The sequence below is a fragment of the Miscanthus floridulus genome, chromosome 16 (assembly GCF_019320115.1).
Source record: "Miscanthus floridulus cultivar M001 chromosome 16, ASM1932011v1, whole genome shotgun sequence".
In the NCBI taxonomy this organism is placed as follows: Eukaryota; Viridiplantae; Streptophyta; class Magnoliopsida; order Poales; family Poaceae; genus Miscanthus; species Miscanthus floridulus.
In genome coordinates this window covers 83,173,646-83,196,063 of record NC_089595.1, presented here as the reverse complement: position 1 = coordinate 83,196,063, position 22,418 = coordinate 83,173,646, and the positions used below count along the sequence as shown (strand labels likewise).

At 45.1% G+C, this 22,418-nt stretch overlaps 1 protein-coding gene across 1 annotated transcript; it reads left to right on the top strand.

Moving 5' to 3' along the window:
* The first annotated feature begins 7,590 nt into the window (after positions 1-7,590).
* LOC136510931 (uncharacterized) lies at positions 7,591-12,050 on the top strand. The gene is made up of 5 exons (XM_066505213.1): positions 7,591-7,727; positions 11,307-11,406; positions 11,476-11,499; positions 11,589-11,789; positions 11,883-12,050. The coding sequence occupies exons 1-5, from the start codon at positions 7,591-7,593 to the stop codon at positions 11,994-11,996; spliced, it is 576 nt and encodes a 191-aa protein (XP_066361310.1). The 3' UTR covers positions 11,997-12,050.
* Positions 12,051-22,418: the final 10,368 nt, after the last annotated feature.

Sequence of the window (22,418 nt, the reverse complement as noted above, 5' to 3'; positions counted from 1 at the left end):
CCGTGGTATTGGCAATGGCTGGCAAGGTTTCATGGAACTGTGGATAATGAGTCGTACTGCTATAACTTGTTGTAGAATTTTTAATTATACTCTCTCCGTTTTAAATTATAAGTCATTTCAAAAATCTTGGAGAATCAAAGCATTTAAGTTTGATCAAAATTATAGAGAAAAATACAAATATTTATGACATCAAATAGTTATACTAATGAATATATATAATTAATGAAGAATCTAATTATACTTTGTTGATACCATAAATGCTATTATCTTATTATATAAATTTGGTCAAACTTAAAATGTTTTAGCTCTTCGGGATTCCTAAAGTGATTTATAATTTGGGAGTAACCTCTCTCAAACCCTCAAATTTTTCAAAAATATTTTGCCTTAGGCTATAATTCTTTTTAAGAAAATAGACAATAAGAGGGCAATTTGAAGACAAACCACAAAACAACATTCATGCATATGTAATGCAATACTTGTAAGTGAATCTAGTTGCTTGTCAAGTTTGATCCAAGGTTAAGCTTCTTCACACGTTTTTCGGCGGTTATCTTAACCATGTTAGACATGCCATATATGCATTACAAAACATTAAACATGTTGTATATTACAATGCAATGTAAGGGACAACACAAGCTCATTTTTTAGTGAAGTTACTAAAATCAAGCACATTGAGCTCATTCCGCAATCTACAAAATATTGCCTAATCTAGCGGTTTAGTGAAGATATCCGTCAATTGATCCTCGGTCCTTACACCTTCTAGTGAAATATCATTTTTAACAACATGATCTCTAAGAAAGTGATGACGGATATCTATGTGCTTGGTGCGAGAGTGTTGAACCGAATTATTTATAAGTTTTACCGCACTTTCATTGTCGCACAAAAAAGGTACTTTATCTAGAACTACACCATAGCCTAGCAAAGTTTGTTTCATGTAAAGTATTTGTGCACAACAAGCACCCGCGGCAATGTATTCCACTTCGACGGTGGACAAAGCCACATTATTTTGCTTCTTGGAGGACCAAGACACAAATGATCGACTAAGCAAATGGCACCCTCCGGATGTGCTTTTTCTATCAACTTTGCAACCGGCATAGTTCGAATCAGAATAGCAAACTAACTCAAATATAGCTCCTTTGGGATACCAAAGGCCAATGCTTGGTGTGTGCTTAAGATACCCAATGATTCTTTTTACGGTAATTAAATGAGTTTTCTTAGGATTAGCTTGAAATCTAGCACACATACACACACTAAACATGATGTCGGGCCTAGATACGGTCAAATATAACAAGCTACCAATCATAGAACGGTAGAGAGTTTGATCAACCGTGTTACCTCTCTCATCTAGGTCGAGATATCCATTAGTTGGCATTGGTGTCTTGATTGGCTTACATTCATCCATCTTGAATCTCTTGAGAAGATCATTTGTATATTTCTCTTGAGAGATGAAAATCCCTTCTTTCATTTGCTTGACTTGAAAACCAAAAAAGAATGTAAGCTCTCCAATCATTGACATCTCAAACTCCTTCGACATCAATTCACCAAACTCTTTGTAAGATTCTTCATTTGATGATCCAAAGATGATATCATCAACATACACTTGACAAATGAAGATACGCCCATCAAGCTTCTTGATAAATAGTGTAGTGTCGATCTTCCTAATAGTGAAACCCTTCTCAATGAGGAAGTCCCGAAGGCGCTCATACCAAGCTCTTGGGGCTTGCTTAAGCCCATATAATGCCTTGGACAACCTATACACATGATTAGGATATCTAGGGTCTTCAAACCCGGAAGGTTGATCAACATAGACTAGTTCATTAATAAATTCATTTAAAAATGCATTTTTCACATCCATTTGATAAAGTTTCATTTCATGATGTGATGCATATGCAAGGAGGATACGAATGGCTTCTAATCTTGCAACCGATGCAAAGGTCTCTCCAAAATCTAATCCTTCAACTTGAGAGAACCACTTTGCAACTAGTCTTGCCTTGTTCCTCACAACAACGCCTTGATCATCTTGCTTGTTTCGGAACACCCACTTTGTTCCAATGACTCTTGCACCTTTTGGCCGCTCTTCAAGAGTCCAAACTTCATTGCGGGTGAAGTTGTTCAACTCTTCATGCATTGCATTTATCCAATCTAGATTTTGAAGAGCTTTTTCTACCTTAGTAGGCTCAAAGCAAGAGATAAAAGAGTGATGAGCAATAAATAAAGCAAGTTTTTATGAGCGAGTCATTACACCATTTGATGGACTCCCTATGATGAGATCTTGTAGATGATCTTGTAGTAGAGGTGTATTTCTTCTATTAACCACTTGAGGAGGAGGTTGTGGAGCATCAACATCTTGTGCTTGTACCACCATTTGATCATGGGAGACATGAGTGTCTTCATTTTCTACTCTTCCATCTTTATCACCGTCTTATGGCACATTTGATGAAGAAGGTGGATCAATCACTTGTACATCATCTTTAGGCTTGATGTCTCCAACCGAAATGTTCTTCATAGCCTCCCTCAATGGTTCATCACCTACATCATCAAGATTCTCATGTGCTCCTTGGTAGCCGTTAGATTCATCAAATTTCACATCATATGTTTCTTCAACCAAGTTGGTGGCATGATTAAATACTCTATATGTTTTGAACTTTGATGAGTAACCAACAAGAAAAACAATATCACAACGTCTTTGAAACTTCCCTAGGTGTTGTTGCTTCTTGTAGATGTAGCATTTGCAACCAAACACCCTAAAGAAGGAGACGTCTGGCTTCTTTCCATTAAGCAACTCATAAGGTGTCTTGTCAAGGAACTTTTGAAGGAATAGGCGGTTTGATGCATAGCATGCGGTGTTGATAGCTTCCACCCATAGAGCTTCGGGGGTGTTGTACTCATCAAGCATTATTCTTGCAAGAGTGATCAATGTCTGGTTCTTCCTCTCAGCAACACCATTTGTTGAGGAGTATATGTTGCGGAGACCTCATGCTTGATCCCAACTTCATCAGAATAGGCTTCTATGTTTGTGTTGTCAAATTCCTTCCCATTATCACTTCTTATCTTCTTAAGCTTCACTTCAAATTCATTTTGTGCTCTCTTAGTAAACTTCTTGAAACAAGATGCAACTTCGGATTTGTCATGAAGGAAGAATATCCATGTATACCTTGAATAGTCATCAATAATCACAAGACAATAAAGATTTCTTTCCAAACTCTTATATGTTGTTGGTCCAAATAAATCCATATGAAGGAGTTCTAGCACTCTTGCGGTTGACATAAAAGCTTTTGTTGGATGGGTATTTGCAACTTGCTTACCGGCTTGATATGCACTACAAAGCTTGTCCTTCTCAAACTTCACATCCTTCAACCCTCTCACCAAATCATTTTTCATTAGCTTCTTGAGTGAGCTCATCTCAACATGAGCAAGTCTTCTATGCCATAGCCACCCAAGTGTTGTTTTGGTGAATAGGCATGTCTTCAAGTTTGTATCTTTGGAGGTAAAGTCCACTAGATATAGGTTGTTGTATCTAAATCCTTTAAATATCACATGATCATAATCCTTTTTGGATACAACAACCTCCTTCTTGGTAAACAAGCATTGGAAGCTAAGATCACACAATTGTCCAACGGATAGCAAGTTGAAACTTAATGAAGCAACATATAGCACATTGGAGATGAAATGATCATTTGATATAGCCACTTTGCCCAATTCTTTGACCTTGCCCTTTGAGTTATCTCCAAATGTGATTTTTTCTTGTCCATCTATTTCTTCATCTAGTGAGGTGAACATACGAGGATCACCGGTCATATATTGTGTACAACCACTATCAATAACCCAATAACTTCCACCGGTCTTATAGTTCATCTACACACAAGAGATCAAGCTTTAGGAACCCAAACTTGTTGAGGGCCCTTTACCTTCTCAACAAGTGACTTTGTAACCCAAATTTTCTTAGACCTATTCTTGTTGGGAGGTCCTAAGAACATCACTTTTATCTTTCCACTAGAATTATTTCTAAGCATGTAGTGAGCATTGAAGGCAAAAGGTCTAGCATGCTTGGGCAAGGGTTGTGGTGGTGGAGTTTGGCACTCATGAGCAAAGTGACCTTCTTGTCCACACTCAAAACATTTCTTTGGCTTTGGCTTGGACTTATATTGTTGTTGAGCTTGAGCCTTCTTTTCTTAATTTGCCAAGTACCCAATGTCACTTCTATCCATCTTCATGACGGTATTAATTAGTAGCTCACTTTGGAGATGCTTGCCTCTAGTGAACTTGCTCAATTCAATCTTAAGATGCTCTTTCTCCAACTTGAGCTTCTTGTTTTCTTCCTTGAGAGCATTATTGTTTTTCTCTTCCTTGAGCTTCTTGTTCTCATCTTTGAGTTTCTCATTCTCAAGGATCAAACCATCATCATGAACAATAGTTTCTAGCACAATAGACTTGGTGGTTTTGAGTTCTTGAAGATCTTTCTTGAGCTTTTCATTGTCAGTCTTGAGCTTGACAAACTCATCATACTCATCGGCCTCAACCACTTGCTTGCCCTTGCTACTAGAACTTTGCTCAATGCTCTCAATGATTAAATCATCACATGATGTAGCTATATCAATCTTAACAACATTGTTAGTAGCATCATGTGGCTCATCGGATAAAAATTCTTGAGCAATGACAAGATTATCATGATTAATCTTTAGAGTGGTGTATTCTTCTTTTAGCTTGTTGTGGCTAGTGATGAGCTCTTTGTGCACCCACTCAAGTTTATCATGTTTTTCTTTAAGCTCTTTCTTAGAAGATTTGAGCTCCTTGAGTTTGGATGATATAGCATCATTTGTTTCTTTAAGCTCAACACTAGCCTTTTCCGCTATGTCACATTTGGCTAAAAGAGAATTATTTTTAGCTTCTAGCTTTTTATTTTTAGCTCTAGTTTTTATAATTATCTTAGTGTATTGTTTTAGCAATCTAGCAAGATCATCATAAGATGATTCATATTCATCATCATCACTATCGCTATCATCATCATTAGCATGCTCATCATCACTACTATCATCATTATTAGATACCTTGCGGTCATCCTTGGCTATAAGGCATAGGTGTGTAGAGAATGATGACGGTGATGGCGGTGAAGATGATGAAGAGTCGATAACAATTGCGGCCACCTTCTCGTTGTCACTATCATCATCGGATGAGATACTGGATGAATCAATGTCCATGAGCCAATCACCGACAATGTATGTCTTTCCACTCTTCTTCTTCTTGTGGAAGTCCTTTTTCTTGCCATCTCTCGTCTTGTATGGCTTGTTCTTCTTCTTCTCTTCTTCTTCTTTATTACTTGAGTCATCTTTCTTGCCCTTATATTTGCTCTTGAATTTGTCTTTCTTAGGCTTAGTGCATTGGTGTGCTAGATGACCAAGTTCTCCATAATTGAAGCAATCCATCTCAGAGATTGGCTTCCTTCTAGAGCTAGTGAAGAACTTCTTCTTCTTGCCATCAAACTTGATGCCACTCTTGTTGAGCTTCTTTAGCATCTTGGCGGGGGTTTTTCACCATGAGAGCAAGACTTTCATCATCACTTGAGCTCTCATACTCAAGTCTTGCTTTACCCTTCTCTTGGCTAGCTTTAAATGCTAAGTCCTTATCTTTCTTCTTGGTAGAGGATGAGCCATCTTGTGACATAATGTGCATGTACATCTCAAGCATTGATCTTTCCCAAGATTTGTGTAGGTGTAGCGGTGGAAAGATCACCTTGATGAAGCACGGTCACAATATGTCCATATTTATCAATGGAGAGGACACTCAAGATCTTTCTTACAACATCGGATGGTTGCATTTGAGTGAGTCTAAGCCCATTGACTTCCTCTACAAGAACATTCAAACGTGAATACATTTCATTAGCACATTCTTTAGGAAGCATTTCAAAAGAGTTGAGCTTTTTCATGACAAGATGATAGCGTTCCTCACGCTCACTCTTAGTTTCCTCATGGAGCGCACAAACGTCCGATCATAGTGCATGGGCATCTTTATGGTTCCTCACCCGATTGAATACATCTTTGCAAAGCTCTCTAAAGATGGTGTTTCGAGCCTTTGCATTCCACTTCTCGTAATTCACCTCATCATCTTGTAGGTGAGTAGCATCCTGAGGTTTTGGGAAGCCTTGTGAGGCGGCTCTAAGAATATCAACATTTAGAATATCAACTCTTAGGAGAAGAAAGGTGCCGCCTCGGTTCGTTGACCCTCACACCGTAGCGGTAGTCCCCGTTGTCGTCGCCGGCCCTCGGTCTTCGCATTCTCGCTGGCAAGGTATGCCCTAATGTTAGTATTAGTTAGTAAGTAGTAGTGTTAGTAGTAGTAGTTAATTAGTAGTGTTAGTATTAGTTAGTAAGTCGTAGTGACAGTAGTAGTTGTAGTTGTTGTTCATAGTTTTAGTGTTAGTAGTAGTTATTGTTGTATGTATGTGGTTGATGGCCTTCGTGCCTATGTTTGGTATACATGTGGTTGTTGGCCTTCGTGCTAATGTTTTCTGTAGGTTTTAGGAACCTCTTCGTGCAGGGGAGGTGCTGTTGAAATTTTCAATGGAGTCTAACCATTTGCCTTTTCTTTGTAGGACGAGGACCGTTGGGAGGCACTCGGCGACCCTGATCGTCTTTGTCGGTGTTGCGGTTCTACCTGCACCGCGTCGCCTCGCCACTGCAGCGACTCGCCACCGCCCCACTAGCCTGACCTCACCGACACCCTAGGTATAACCCATCTTCCATACTTGTATCTCGTGTAACCCCAGTTATGTGTCTCTCGTCCGAAAGAGATACGGCCATTGGTATGCAGATCTTTGCATACCAAATTCCGTACCTGTTTCGGATTGTCCACGTTTTTTGGACAGCCCGTGGATGAGTAGATGGGTTGGTTTCCGTGGCCCACTCCTGTCCGTGATAGAGTTTCGGCACCACCTCCTCGTTGTTCTCCTGATACACAATCTCCCTGCTAGGACGTGTATCGGGAGAACAACGGGGAGGTGCTGCCGAAATTCTGTCTTGGATAGGAGCGGACCATGGAAGCCAACCTCATCTATGCATCCTCGGGTGGGATTAGGACCTATCCTTCACCTATTAGATGTATAGTAGGAACGCCTTGTGGATTTACCTGCAGTTTTTATTACTCGCTTACATATGCATGTGCCAGAGGATGGATAACCATGAGTGGATGTACACGGGCCACGCAAGTATGACCCTAGAATGGATGACCAAGACCAATGCTTTCCTGGAGCATGCATTTGGCGAGGCTGCTAAAGGGTCAGCCCAGATGCCGTGTCCGTGCAGCAGATGTGGCAACAAGAAAAGAAAAATTAAGAGGCTCGTGGGGGAAGATCTTATCAAGTATGGATTCACGGCAAACTATACCCACTGGATCCACCATGGTGAAGCCGATCGTATTAGAGAGGAGGTGGTGAGACAGCATCTTGAGGATTATGATGGAGATGGTGGGGTAGCATACTAGATGGATGACATTTAGCAGGCACGGTTCGGTGAAGGATTGGAGGAGAAGCCAGAGGAAAGCGCAAAGGCGTTCTATGATATGCTGTCTTCAGCGCAGAAGCCCTTGCACGAAAAGACAATGGTATTGCAGCTGGATGCAATTGGACGCATCATGGGGTTGAAGTCGCAGTTTAGCATGAGTCGGGACAACTTCGATGGTATATTGGCAGTTTTTGGATCCCTGCTTCCGGAGGATCACATCCTGCCGAAGAACTTGTATGAGTCATAGAAACTTCTTCATGCACTTAAGATGCCGTATGAGCAGATCCATGCTTGTCCGAATGGATGCGTCCTTTTTAGGAAAGATCACGAGGGAGCAACGCGCTGTCCAAAGTGCAAATCCTCTAGGTACCTGGAGGTCGACACTAGTGATGGCAAGAAGGAACAGCTGAGTATCCCTATGAAGGTCCTACGGTACCTTCCTTTCATTCCGAGGATCCAACGGCTGTACATGACAGAGGAGTCTGCGAAACAGATGACATGGCACAAAAATGGCAAAAGGTACAATCCGGACAAGATGGTACACCCATCGGATGGCGACGCCTGGACCCATTTCGATGGCATACATCGTGTTAAAGCTGAGGAGGCTCGCAATGTACGTGTAGCGTTGGCAACAGATGGGTTCAACCCGTATGGATTGTCCGTGGCCCCATACACTTGTTGGCCCATGTTCGTGATACCCCTAAATCTCCCCCTCGGTGTCATCTTTCAACCCAAGAACGTATTTTTGTCGCTGATAATTCTTGGACATCCAGGGAACAATATGGGTGTGTTCATGGAGCCTGTGTTCGATGATTTGATCGATGCTTGGGAAAAGGGGGTACTGACATACGACCGAGCTACAAAGAGAAACTTCACAATGCATGTGTGGTACCACTACTCCCTGCATGACTTCCTGGCGTATGGCCTATTCTGCGGGTGGTGTGTTCACGGGAAGTTCCCATGCCCAATATGCAAGGCAGGTGTGAGGTTCACTTGGCTAAAGAGTGGTGGCAAGTTTTCTTCGTTCGACCAACATCGTCAGTTCCTCCCCCTTGACCATCCATTCAGACGAGACATCAAGAACTTTACAAAAGGTGTTGAAGTCACCGATCCTGCACCTCAGATGATGACCGCTGCCGAGATCCGTGCTGAGATAGAGGCTCTCAAAGTTGATAAAGAGAAAGGTCGTTTTGATGGATATGGTCAGTACCACATGTGGACTCATAAATCGGGCTTGACTAGGCTTCCCTATTTCAACGATCTTCTTCTTCCACACAACATTGATTTAATGCACACAGAGAAGAATATTGCCGAGGCGCTTTGGGGAACACTCATGGACATAGAAAAGTCAAAGGACAATGTTAAGGCAAGAGTGGACCTGGCAGCACTGTGCGATAGACCAAAGCAAGTGATGAAGACTCCCGCGCCTGGTAAGAAATGGAAAAGGACTTCGGTCGATTTCATTTTGAAGAAGGACCAAAGGAGGCAAGTATGCCAGTGGGTTCAGTCGTTAATGTTCCCTGATGGGTATGCGGCAAATATGAGGAGGGGAGTGAACATGTCCACTTACCGAGTGTTAGGGATGAAGAGTCATGACTTCCACATATGGATTGAGCGGCTCCTTCCAGCGATGACCAGAGGTTTCGTCCCCGACCATGTGTGGCGTGTCCTGACAGAGTTGAGCTATTTCTTCCGCCAGCTTTGTGCCAAGGAGCTATCTCGGGCCGTGATTGATGACTTAGAGAAAGTGGCACCTATGTTGCTCTGTAAGATGGAGAAGATCTTCCCACCTGGCTTCTTCCTCTCAATGCAGCATCTGATTTTGCACCTGCCTCACGAGGCACGAATGGGGGGGGGCCCGTGCAAGCCCGTTGGTGCTATCCAATCGAGAGATGTCTAAAGGTTCTTCGGAAAAAGTGTAGAAATAAAGCCAGAATTGAGGCATCCATGGCAGAGGCATTCATTCTTGAGGAGGTGTCAAACTTCACAACATCATACTATAAGGATAGCCTTCCCAGCGTGCACAATCCAATCCCTCGTTACAACACCGACGAGAGGTCATCAAATCTCAGCCTTTTCAAAGGTCAACTTGGCAGGGCAAGCACTTTGAGCACCAAGACCTTGCGGAATGATGAGTGGCGCACTATCATGTTGTATGTGTTGTTGAACCTTGACGAAGTGAACCCTTATGTGCAGTAAGTTCTCAATGAGCTTGTTACATACGCCGTCACTATCATCTATCTATCCAACCCCCTTGTCTCTTGCTTTTTCAGGGAATTTCTGAATACATACTAGACAGGAAATAGGGATCCTTCCCCTTAAGAACAAGATAGTCTTCTCAAAGATGGTGTGCCCAATTTCATTTCATGGTTCGAAAAGAAGGTACCATCCAATTTACATCGTTCCATCTGTGACATCCCACTTTGCTCCTACGAGCGAGTAATGATCTATCTACCCTCACCTTACAGGCACGCACGGATGTGGAAATGGATGAAGAGTTGAAATAGGTTGTCAAAGGCTTCCCCTATAGGGTCAAGTCATTCACCGTATATGATGTGAATGGCTATCGTTTCCACACAAGAAGCCACGAGCTCAGTCGGCCCAATCGAAAAACCACGAATACTGGAGTTCGTACGCCCGGCACCGATGACCGTGACTACTACGGCATAGTCGAAGAAATATACGAGCTCAACTTTGAGCTTCGCGGAGGTCATAAGCCAGTCGTATTCAAATGCCATTGGTTCGATCCCAATGTCACGAGAAGAGCCCCTGAGATTGGACAAGTTGAAATTCGACAAGATTCCCTCTATCAAGGAGACGATGTCTATATTGTGGCTCAACAGGCCACGCAAGTTTATTATCTTCCATGGGCGTGCCAAAAAGATCCCACTCTTGAGGGTTGGTACCTTGCGTAGTTGGTATCACCGCATGGCAAAGTGCCTATCCCAAATGATGAGGATTACAACTTTGACCCAAACACATATACAGGGGAGTTCTATCAACCCGAGGGGCTAGATGGCACGTTTGACATAGACATGTTTTTGCTAATGGGCATGGAAGTAGACAATGACATTGATGAGGACGATGGAGAAGAGGTGCAAAATGCCAAAGACTTAGCACTGCTTGAGCGATTACGGTTTGGCGTTGCCATTGATGACAACGATGGAGATGAGGCGGAAATGTTAGACAATATTGATAGTGATGACGACACTTATGATCCGGTCGCTGTCGATCCTGAAGATTATTTCTAATTCATGTAATACTATATTATTATTATTTTCTAGTTATGTTTCATTCATTTTGCATCTCTATAAATGCCAAAGACAAAATGCCGAGCGGAAGGCAGACCCAGACCTGCAACTCGCTCTACGCAAGGACGACTCAGGAGGCGGAGGTAGAGGCGGAGGCGGAGGCGTCAGCGAGGAGCCATCCAGCCCGCCGCCCCCATGGCCATCCAAGGAGGGCGGTGCAGTCGTCTGCCGTCCCCCCGTCCGAGGAGGACCGGACGACGACCACTGACGACGAGGACCAGTAGCTGGCCCCCCAGATAGGAGGGGGTGACACTTCCTCTGGGGGGGTGGCGGGGGGTGACACTTCCTCTGGGGGGTGGCAGGGGGTTCCACTTCGAGCACCTCATCGGTACCATACTTGCGCGGGTCCTCGCAGCTCCCGGCGTGGCCGATCCCATTTTAGAGGAGGCCGGTGATTCGTCCCAAGGGCGATAAGTAAGTATCCATTCATTTTGCATCTCTTCTTGTTCATATGCTGAAAACCAAACTGCGGACTAATAATTCTTCTTACTGACTCCTGTAGGAACTGGGAACTTATGTCTGGGGGCGATCATCGACAGTGCAATGGGATCCTCGGTGGCCTGATCCGCCTGCACTACCCTGGTTTGGTCACCCACGCCCAGGTTGAGTCGCCTCCCTAGACGTGGGACCACTTCAACTCTGCCGTGGACGCCGTGTACGGCACCGTACAGGAGCGGATCAGGCGTGAGTTCTGGGTGAGTCCACATCACACTACATTGCTCAATACTATGAATTCATTAGATGTTCTTGAAATAATGAAAGGACACATGATGTCTGTATGCAGGACTTCTTCACGTTGGAGGAGGGGCATGACCCCGCCTGGGTGACGAAGGTGCAGGATAGGGCATGCAGGGGCCGAGTCACGGACCTGTACTACGAGGCGAGGCTGCAGTGCCACATCAACCACTCGTGCGACGTCCTTGGTCGGTACCCGGGGAAGAGCGAGGCCAGGACCATGACACTCATAAGGGAGCAGTACCTCGCAGTAAGTTATAAAACATTGTTACTGACTCATTCCATGAAGAATAGGTAGCCTTCATTTTATATTCTAACATTTCTAATACTTGATGGCATGCAGATGTGTCCTTCTTGGTGCGCCACCCACAGAGACTGTTGGGCGGCCATCGTGGACAAGTGGGTCTCCGTTGAGTGGAGGGAGAGGCACGCCCTCTGTCGGGAGTGCCGCCTGTAGATGGGTGGGCCGACGCACCACCAAGGCAACCGGCCCCTCAGTTCGTACGCCCAGGCCTGGGTACACGCTACGCACTTATTTATTTATTTGTTCTAACGCTCAATTCTCATTACTTCTAATCATCTTTGTGTTTTCCTTGTAGTCCCAGTCGCATGATGGCCAGGAATGCAATGAGTTCATGGCGTACGCCATGGCACACAAGGGCAAGGCGACAGCCCCGGACACCGTCTACAACCCGGAGGATGGGCCCGAGGCGTACAGCAACACGAGCGTCCACAGCAAGCTCACCGACTACGCCTCGGCAGCCCGCGAGCGGCATGGGGAGGACTTCGACCCCGCCACCCAGCCCCTTGATACCGACCTCTTGATGAGGCTCGGAGGAGGGAAGCAGCACGACTGGTACTGGATGGCCTCCAACATGGTCGACTCGACCTCTGTGCCCAACCTCACCCAGATCCGAGCACAGAGCACGAGCTCCTCCGTCCCCATTCGACCTCGGCAGGCGAGCACACTGCAGCAGATGGCGGCACTCCAGGTTAGTTCTATTTCATTCGCCGTTCATTACTTTTATACATGTACCTTGCATTTGCATTGTTTAAACGTTGGTGATTGAATATTGCAGGCCACTATGGAGAGGATGGAGGCCGAGAGGGAGGCCGAGAGGGTCGAGAGGGAGAGGGCCCAGAGGGAGGCCAAGAGGGCTGAGTGGGAGGTCCTGAGGGCCCAGAGGGTGGCCGAGGCGTAGAGGATGCAGGACATGTTCTCATTCATGTCGAGCCTCGGCACCACTCTCCCGGGTGTGGTGGTGCCCCAGTCGCTGCTCGCTCTAGTTGTGCCTCCTACTCCTCTGGCTCTAGGCACTCCGGTGAGTATATATATATGGTTGATCAAGTCCTTTAGCTTGTGTAGATACTAATGAATTCAATTCTCCTTTGTGCAGCAACAGTCGTCGGCTTCGAACCCGACTCCTTCGCCTCAGCACACACACCCCGTCTGGACAGGTCCACCACCGCATGGAGGTGCCCCTTCAGGCTCCCATTGGGATCAGTGGCACTAGGTGGTGCCCCTTCATGTTTCATTGACTTTTCTTGATCTAGGACTTGTGTTGGATGAAGACTTCTTAGATGTTGTCATGGATTTGCACATTGGATGTGTGTGTGATGGATTATGCAGGAGGATGTGCTTGTGATGGATGTTGGATGTGCTTGTGATGGATGTTGGATGTATGTGATGGATTATGTATGCGCTTTGTGTGATGCTAAATGCCTGTGTGCTGTCTCATGTATTATATATGAGTTTTGCGTGTTTGCTTTCGAAGGAAAGCAACAAACAAAAAAAATAGCAAATTTCCCAGCTTTGCCGAGTGCCAACACTGGGCAAAGAAGTCTTTGCCGAGTGTCAGGGGTGTGGCACTCGGCAAAGTTAGAAAAAAATGCTGCAAAAACAGCCACTTCACCAGTTTTGCCGAGTGCCACAGCCTGACACTCGGCAAAGAGGTCAATTTTGCCGAGTGCCAGATGGTACCACTCGGCAAAGACTATTTTTAAAAAGATTTTTTTTAAAAAAAATGATTTCTTTGCCGAGTGCTGAGCCCTGGCTCTCAGCAAAAATTCAAATTTTGCCGAGTGCCAGTCCTTAGGCACTCGGCAAAGCCGACGTCAAATGTTGACGGCAGTTATTTTTTTGCCGAGTGCGGGCTTGGCACTCGGCAAAGACTTTGCCGAGTGTCGATTTTTGGCACTCGGCAAAGAAATTTTTGCCGATAAAATCTTTGCCGAGAGACCATTGCCGAGTGCGGCACTCGGCAAAGCCTTTGCCGAGTGCTTGGCTGGCTTTGCCGAGTGCCCCCAGCACTCGGCAAAGAGGGCGTCTGCAGTGGTGTCAATTCTTGGTGACATGTACGGAAATTAAAAAAAATGACAAGTGGGCCATACCTAGCTGAGTATATGTTGGCTCGTTCTAATGGATAGTGGTTTAGTTGTTTGTGACGAGTGATAAAATAGGAGTTATCGGCAGAGTTGAACATAATACATTTTATTAAATAATCTAAAAACATTATAGACACAGCTGATGGAATGTGGACTGGATTTAAATGAAGAAACCATGCTTTGTGTTTGAAGTAAAAAAGAAATATTATCTAAATGTGAATTGGATAAATGTACCTGTTCTCCAAGTCTTTCCTAGTAATAATGTATATATATAAAATAAAACAAAGATCTTGAAACTCACTTTCTGTATCTTCGCCTTAGCCTTCGTAAATGCAAGTTCCCTTCCTCCCATATCCAATATTCATGAAAGTAAGTGCCCATATTTTTTTACTTATTATAATATGTATAGGACACATATTTTTTTACATTTTATTATATTATGTATATGTATGTAACCCATATTTTTTACTTATATTATGTATATATTGATATAATAAAGTAAATAAGTTACTCTATTTAGTTAAAACTTTTTTAGGTTTTATCTTGCCTTAGGCCTTCAATTACCAGCACCAGCCCCCGGCCCGGCTGGAAGAGTTAGGGCGCATTTAGTTCCGAAATTTTTTGGCTTTTGGCCACTGTAGCACTTTCGTTTGTATTTGATAAAAATTGTCCAATTATAGACTATTTAGGCTTAAAAGATTCGTCTCACGATTTCTCGACTAACTGTGTAATTAGTTTTTTTTTCGTCTACATTTAGTACTCCATGCATGTGCCGCAAGATTTGATGTGACGAGGAATCTTGAAAATTTTTTGTTTTTGGCTTGCATCTAAACGGGGCCTTATAATCGAAGCAAAACAGATGGAGTCTAGGGACGCGATGCACGGATTCAGTCTAGGGATCCAAGCGTGCGCAAATGGCATGCATAGCATAGTTGAGGGAGATTGAGAGATGCATCGTGCACGTGCCTTTGTGTGAGATGGACGTGCGGCCGGCCCCGCCGACACCTCGGCTTCACTTCACGAGGAGATCATGGATCATGGATCGTGGATGGCAATAATGTCATGCCGATCAAGATGGAACTGGTCGTCGTTTTCTCCCAGTTTTGTTCCTGGCCCGGCACCGCATGTGCTGATGTGCGAGGTGTACGTGGCCGCATCCCACCTCGCCGTGGCACAAGAAATTGTTGCGCGCTTGTCTGTGTCAGCCTGCTTGCTCTGCTTGGACTCTGCTACATCTCGCGGCTTATCCTCTCTGTCTTTCCACCTTCTCACTGTAGTGTGAGATGTGCATGTATCCTCTACTTCTAGAATCTAGACTGTTATACAGCTGATATTGTGTCGTGGGCGAGTCAGCAACAGGTAGCATGATGGGATGATGGTCTAGAAGCTGTGTGATTTGCAAAGGGTATGCATGGCACTACTACAGAATGCTTAACTGCAGCGGGCAATTTTAGTTTCCCGCGGCGGGCAAACGCGTCCGCCGGGGTGAGAAGGTCACGGTAAATCGTGAATCCACCGCGGCGGGCGCCAGTGCCCGCTGCAGTAAACCTATTAGCAACGGCGGGCACTTTAGAACGTCCGCCACGGTAAAGCTGAGGAAAAAAACAAAAAAAAAACCCAAAGCCCATCGGCGAGCCCAGATCCCGAGCCCGCCAGCGAGTCCAATCCCAGCCCGCAACCCTAGTGCCGCCGGGATCTTCGCATCGTCGCCGTCGTCGTCCCTGGATCCGATTGCCTCCACCTCTTCACGCCGGATCCAGTCGGCCCCGCATCGGAGAGCCACGGCCCCGCTGCCGCCGGAGATGGGCAAGACCGGCCTCTACCTCCCAGATCCACCTCCCTGTATGGAAAGAGAGAGGAAGGAAAGAGGGAGTGAGGGAGAGGAGCTAGGAGAGATGGAGAAAGAGAGTGAGGTAGAGGATACGGCGGTGCCATTACCTCGATCTTGCCCGCGCCTCCAGATCCGCCGTCGCCGGAGGTGGAGGCGGCCCGCTGTCGTCGGATCTGGGCCGTGGATCCGCTTCGACACCGGAGAAGAAGGGGAAGGAGGCAGCCAGCCCGCGCGCACCGCGCCACCTCCGCCCGCTCGCCGCCGTGGCTCCACGCGACCTGCGCCGCCGCCCCGGGCGCCAACGTCGCCCACGCCACCCGCGTCGCCGTCCCGCGCGCCGCTGTGGCCCCGCACGACGCCGTGGCCCTGCGCGACCCATTGTGGCCCCGCGCGACCCGCCGTGGCCCCGCGAACCGCCGTGGGTGCCTCCGTGCGCGCCACCGGAGTCGGGCGCCACCGCGCCCTGCCGACGGAAGGAGAGGAAGGACGACGGGGAGGGAGGGGGTGCGATGGAAGGAGAGGGAGGGAGGTGCACGCGAGGACGACGGAGAGGGTGCGACCGAAGGAGAGGGACAGAGGTGTGGACTTGTTCGGACTTGTTCGGTCTGAGGCAGAAACCTAAAGACTACGTATTTATACGTGAAGACGGCTATCGGGCTTCGTTGGGCCTTTTGGGCCACGGCCTTAACCGAGGCGGGTCTCATAGGACGCCCGCCATGGTAAATCTATTTACCGTGGCGGACGTCCTAAGACGTCCGCCTCGGAAAATAGGGTATTTTTCAAGGCAGTCGTCTTAGGACGTCCGCCACGGTAAATCGATTTACCGCGGCGGGCAAAAATGCTCGCCACGGTAAATAAAAAATGCCCGCCGCGGTAAATCGTGGGATTTACCGCAGCGGGCAAAAATAGGAGCCCGCCACGGAGAGTAAAAGTGGAACGCTGCGCAAAATCGATTTTGTAGTAGTGTGGTTCCAAGAATCCAACGGGATAAGACACTTGCAATCTTATATCTTCGTGGCTTCAGGATGGTACGGTATAGCATCACGCACGCACATTTTCAAATGTTTCAGGAACGGAAGTTCCACGCGCGCGAGCTAGGACCTAGGAGCTCCAGTACATCTTTGAAGAGAACTTTTTTTTTTGAAGGGAAATATAAATTTTCCATTACTCAGACAAAGCTGAATCGTCAGCAATAGCAGACTGAATACAAAGTGGAATGAGATCCAGGATCGGATCGTCATCCAAAGAGCAAATACTACCAAGAGCAGCTAACTTATGTGCCACACAGCTGCTTGTCCGGCACCGATACTGAACTTGCCATGAAATAAAATTCAGAGACAGTAAGTTCCTTAGCTCCGTCACTATGTTTGCCATTGCACTGAGATCATAGGTACTTGAGTAGACAGCCTGCACCAGGGCCAAAGCATCAGTTTCGATGGTCACCCGTCCCACGCCCGCATCAATTGCAGCCTGTACGCCCTGAATACAGGCAATGATCTCGTTTGAGGTTAAATTGTCCTTTTTCTGAGACCGCGTTTTTTAATGTCGGAAGAAGAAGTTGGGCGGAATGTGTCAAAAGCTCACAAATTCAGCCCATGTAAGACTAGGCGCCATCTCTTATTCGAAATGGGCCTGGCCCATTGTTTGTTCGCTTACCAGGAACGGAAGAAAACGCTAGTGAATTCATAGCCGAAGTATCTAGAACATAATGTGTAGCATGAACTGTATGTATGATCAAAGTTTTTGTGGAGGTTTAGGGAAGAAGTTGCCGTCGAAAATCTTCTTCGATTTCAACACCCCGCGAAAGTCGCATATCAACTTTCGTCTCTCGTGAGACGTCACAGAAGGCCCACATGATAGGATTACTCCAATGACAAAAGCCTCTTGTTTATACCGCTCTCCACCACTTTTACCCAGTCTTCTACTCATCATAATAATAATCTAAAGAATCGCACTCTGATTATATAGTGTCGATTCTGGCACCTGGTGCACGTATGATGAGGAACTGGACAAGTTGGGAGCTCGAGTTCCTTTGGCGCACGTACTGCAGACTGCGAAGGCCGGGATAGCGGACCATGCCATCGTGCGTCGCGTCATCAGACCGACCACGGGATCCGTGCTCGCCACTTGCCAGGACACGGCGACTCCAGATTTGCGGAGAACTAGCGCCCGGTTGTCCGGCTGAAACGCGGGTGCTGCCCCACCGCGCGCTGCTGAATTCTGCGGCTCCCAGCCAGCCACGTCCACACGGGTTTGGGCATGGGTTTGGTAGAAAAAATAATAATAACTATATGTCAGACACCGAAGGAAGGCATGCGGTGACCGCCGAGGACGAAGGACGGGTGGCTGTGTACGCCGTCAGGTTTCTACCATCAGTCTTTGCTTAGGTGTAAGTCGGTTAGACAGTCTGTTAAGGAGTCATTAGCCGGCGCAGTTTGGTAACTGAATCGGCCGATTGCCTTGGTCTATAAAAGGCGCGGTCTGTAACTGAAGAAACCATCGAATATGGAATAGAATAAAACTCGGCCCCGAACTCTGTCTCCCTCCTGAACCCTTTCCCCATTTCTTCCTCGTGTTCCTCTTGCGATTCTTGCTATTGCTCCCCGCGAGCCTATCCAGTTCCATAATACAGTCAGGTCCTTGATCCGGAGCCTGACAATTGGTATCAAAGCTTGGGTGCAGTCCTGGCGCCGAAGCGTCAACCCTCGAAGATCCAGCAGGCGATGGCGTCGTCTCTCGAGGATCTGACGTCGAAGTTCGATCTGCACTCCAACAAGTTCGAGAGCTTTCAAGACATGATGAAGGAATCATTGGACAAGTGGAACGGGTTAGAGGCATGGCGGATGATAGCCGACGAGTCATTCGGCGCTTTGCTTCATAGGATGAGCACTGTAGCGGATCAGGTCGGATCGACGACGGTGCGGATAGCACAGCTGGAGCAGCGACCTCCACCACCGCCACCGCCACCCCGCACCGTAACAGAACCATCTAATTTATAAAAGCACAAGTACAATAACAATCGATCAAACTGTCATATTTGAACCCATATAAACCTGGTAGTTCGAAGAAATCACGAAGGATTTCAAATAAACCAACATACAAACCAAGATCGTACATGATTCAACACAACCAGTCACATGTTACATCACAGTCCACAAATAGTTTACAAGTATCTCACATATATCGAAGTTCACATAGTTATTACAAACCAAGTTCAAATAGCAGAAGCAAAGTAGTTTGATATCAACATCACCCTTAGTTCAAATACATGCCAGTACCACGGTCATTTTCAGTAAAAACAGAACAGAGGGGATAACTTAGGAGTACCATGCCCATGATTTAGTCATCATCCACGGCAGAATGAAGGCAGTTCTTACAGTACCCATGATACATCATGTCATCTGCAATAAGAGGGAATAAACCCTGAGTACGAGAACGTACTCAGCTAGACTTACCCGTTATAAACCAGAAATAATATGACACCAAGGAGTATGTAAGGCTTTATCAGTAGAGCTAGCTTGACAATATTTTGCATAAAAGCTTAAATAACACAACTTGAAGATTTAATATCTCTAGCATCAATTTGAATACCTATTCAATTAAGCATCTCTAGATTAGCACATGTACTAAAGCAATCATTTGATTAAGCTAACAAGCATTAGTAACCATATCTGGTATAATAATTTGAGCATTATCATAGCCATCAAGTTCCTTCAATTAATGCTACATTACCGCTGCTCAGTCAAGTTCTCACTATTCGGGAGAAACGACGATTCGAATCGATTCATACCCAGCTGGGGAGTTATTCCTAACGCAAACCCATACTTTCCCCGTCGGGGTCACATCGGATCACCTTTGGTATAATTCAGGAACCAACTTCGTGGGTCCGATCAGCGCCGCACCCTCAGAGATTCTACCAGTCTACTAGGAAGTTCAGGCCCGGCCTGCCCTTGGACTCACGCCATTGGCTGTCCGCACATCCTTACTGTCTCCAGTGTGCGCACTTTCACTTATCGGAGCCCGACATGAATTGAGCTACTCGACTTCACGGCCGGAACAACTTATCGGGCAAACTAAGTGCTAGGCATGCGTTCAACATGACATGAGGACGTACAGCGAATCGGTCCTTAACCGACACGGACAGGGATAAATAGGCATCAAGACCTCTATGCCTTGTGCTTCTCCATCACAATCCTGCCCTATCTTCTTTTTATTCATCAACACATGATTATTGCCACGATATCAATTATAGCCAACCGTGATCAGTTATCTACCTATATCTTTCAGGTGACAGGAAATCACCTGACCTCTACGGACTAAGCAAGGCTAAGCATATATTCGATCATGTACCTACAAAGGATTCAAGATATATTTATCTAGACAAGGATAATATATGTAGCAAGGGTTCCCAATCAACTCCTATAACATAATGCATCAAATATAAAGGGCGCAAGTGATATTTGTAAAAATATAGGAGGCTTATAATGCTCTGGGGCTTGCCTTTCAACAACGAGGAAGGTTGATGGTCAGAACACTTAGGAAGATCTTCCAAATTGACTCCTTCCGCCTGAACCTCCTACTCCTGGGCTATCTGTTGCTCCTCCTGATGCTCGGGTTTGAACTCGAGTAGAGTCACTACTTTCGGAGAACCTATTGCATGCATATGCACAAATGAGTATCATGAATGCATAAGAGATGAGATGATATGATAAATTGTATATGCATGAGCATGGTTATCCGCAATTGTAGAAGCTAGCAATTATTTAAGATAAGTTTAACATTCGTTGACCAAGTAGTTGTATAACTTTCTTCTAGTTGATCATTACTGAGTAGGTGCATATCTCTTCTATAATACAAGAAATATACACTCACCAAGTTCTAGTAACCTAAGGTACATTTGTTCATCATCAGTAAGAGTCTTAGAACCTGTTGCTAACAACTAATCTCAATTAGCCTAAGCATCTACACAAACATCACATAAGACAAACAATTACAATTGACTTAGTCATTTCCTGCTGTAAACAGCAGCTACTTATTTTGGCCATAACTGGAGTTATACTCCATCAAATACTATGATCTTAGACTTTCTAGAAATCTTATAAAACTGCCTACAACTTTATTATAGTCATCTCAAGATGATTCGATGGCTATCAAGGTCAAACAAAGCAATTTCCCAGATATGTTCAGAAATTTCAAAGAATACGTATTTCTGGAGACCAACTTCTAATAGCCATAACTCTCAAACCATTTAGCCTACTGCCATAAAAGTTTTATATAAGTAAGATAAGTAAATTATCTACAACTTTGTTATTGGAAAGATTTACTGCAAACATCATTTTATCCATGCAATTTACTTAACAACAGAAACTGTCCAAACAGTCACTATAATTGAATTATAGAGCAATTAATATTTCACTGCATACAAGCAATCAAATTTGGGCACAACCAATGGTACCAACAGTTCATAGACATCATACACACTCTAGAAAATATGATGGTCAAGCCTAAATAAATTATTTAAATGTCTTTATTAATTTATTTGTACACTAAGGTGAAATAAGGAAAATATATCAAAAGTGTACAATAAATTCTTAGAAAATTATAGTAGCCTACATATGACCTCAAAAGTCTATTGTATAATATTTATGCCATTTGGATAAGTATATCTATTTCTACAAAAATGACAAGTTGCATATCCTTATTTTAGCAAAAATAGTTTAGCCTAGTGAAAAGTGTCAAACAACAGATTTCATATTTTTCTTACATTTATCCTAGCACCATAACACCGTGTAAAAATTTGCATTATCATTAGTTATGTATTTTTACCCCATTTATTTTCACTAGAAGCTAGCAATTATTTAAGCCACGTGTCCCCTCTCTTCAAATACTGAGCGTTCGATCTCAACGGTCAAGTGATGACCGGACGCAACAGCTTAAAGTGATCGAACGCTGAGCCCTAATGTCCGGTCGTTTTCAGTAAGCATCCAGAGATGACTTTTCACGACCGGACTCACCTAGCGTCCGGTCACACGATGACTCTTCTGTGCGCTGCCACATCAGCCGGACCGAACGCACCCTGTTAGCGTCCGGTCACCAAGTGACCCAGCGTCCGGTCGAAGTCCGACACCAGCGTCTTTGCTGTATCATTGACCGGACACACCGGTCCCACTGAGACCAACATCCGGTCACTTTGTGACTAGCGTGACTAACTCCTTTTCAACTCTATCTTTTTCACACTTGCTCAAATGTGCCAACCACCAAGTGTATCACCTTGTGCACATGTGTTAGCATATTTTCACAAATATTTTTAAGGGTGTTAGCACTCCACTAGATCATAAATGCATATGCAATGAGTTAGAGCATCTAGTGGTACTTTGACAATCGCATTTCGATACGAGTTTCACCCCTCTTAATAGTATGGCTATCAATCCTAAATATGATCACACTCACTAAGTGTCTCAATCACCAAAACAAAATGGCTCCTACCATTTATACCTTTGCCTTGAGCCTTTTGTTTTTCTCTTTCTTCTTTTCAATTCTAAGCACTTGACCATCACCATGGCATCACCATCTTCATGTCATGATCTTCATTTGCTTCACCACTTGGAATATGCTACCTATCTCATGATCACTTGATAAACTAGGTTAGCACTTAGGGTTTCA

Excerpts from the sequence above, each read along its gene's own strand:
- LOC136510931 (XM_066505213.1), top strand. The coding sequence starts at position 7,591 with ATGGTATTGCAGCTGGATGCAATTGGACGCATCATGGGGTTGAAGTCG. Across the intron at positions 7,728-11,306 it reads CACATCCTGCCGAAGAACTT|GAACTGGGAACTTATGTCTG; the intron begins GTATGAGTCATA and ends TGACTCCTGTAG. Across the intron at positions 11,790-11,882 it reads TAAGGGAGCAGTACCTCGCA|ATGTGTCCTTCTTGGTGCGC; the intron begins GTAAGTTATAAA and ends GATGGCATGCAG.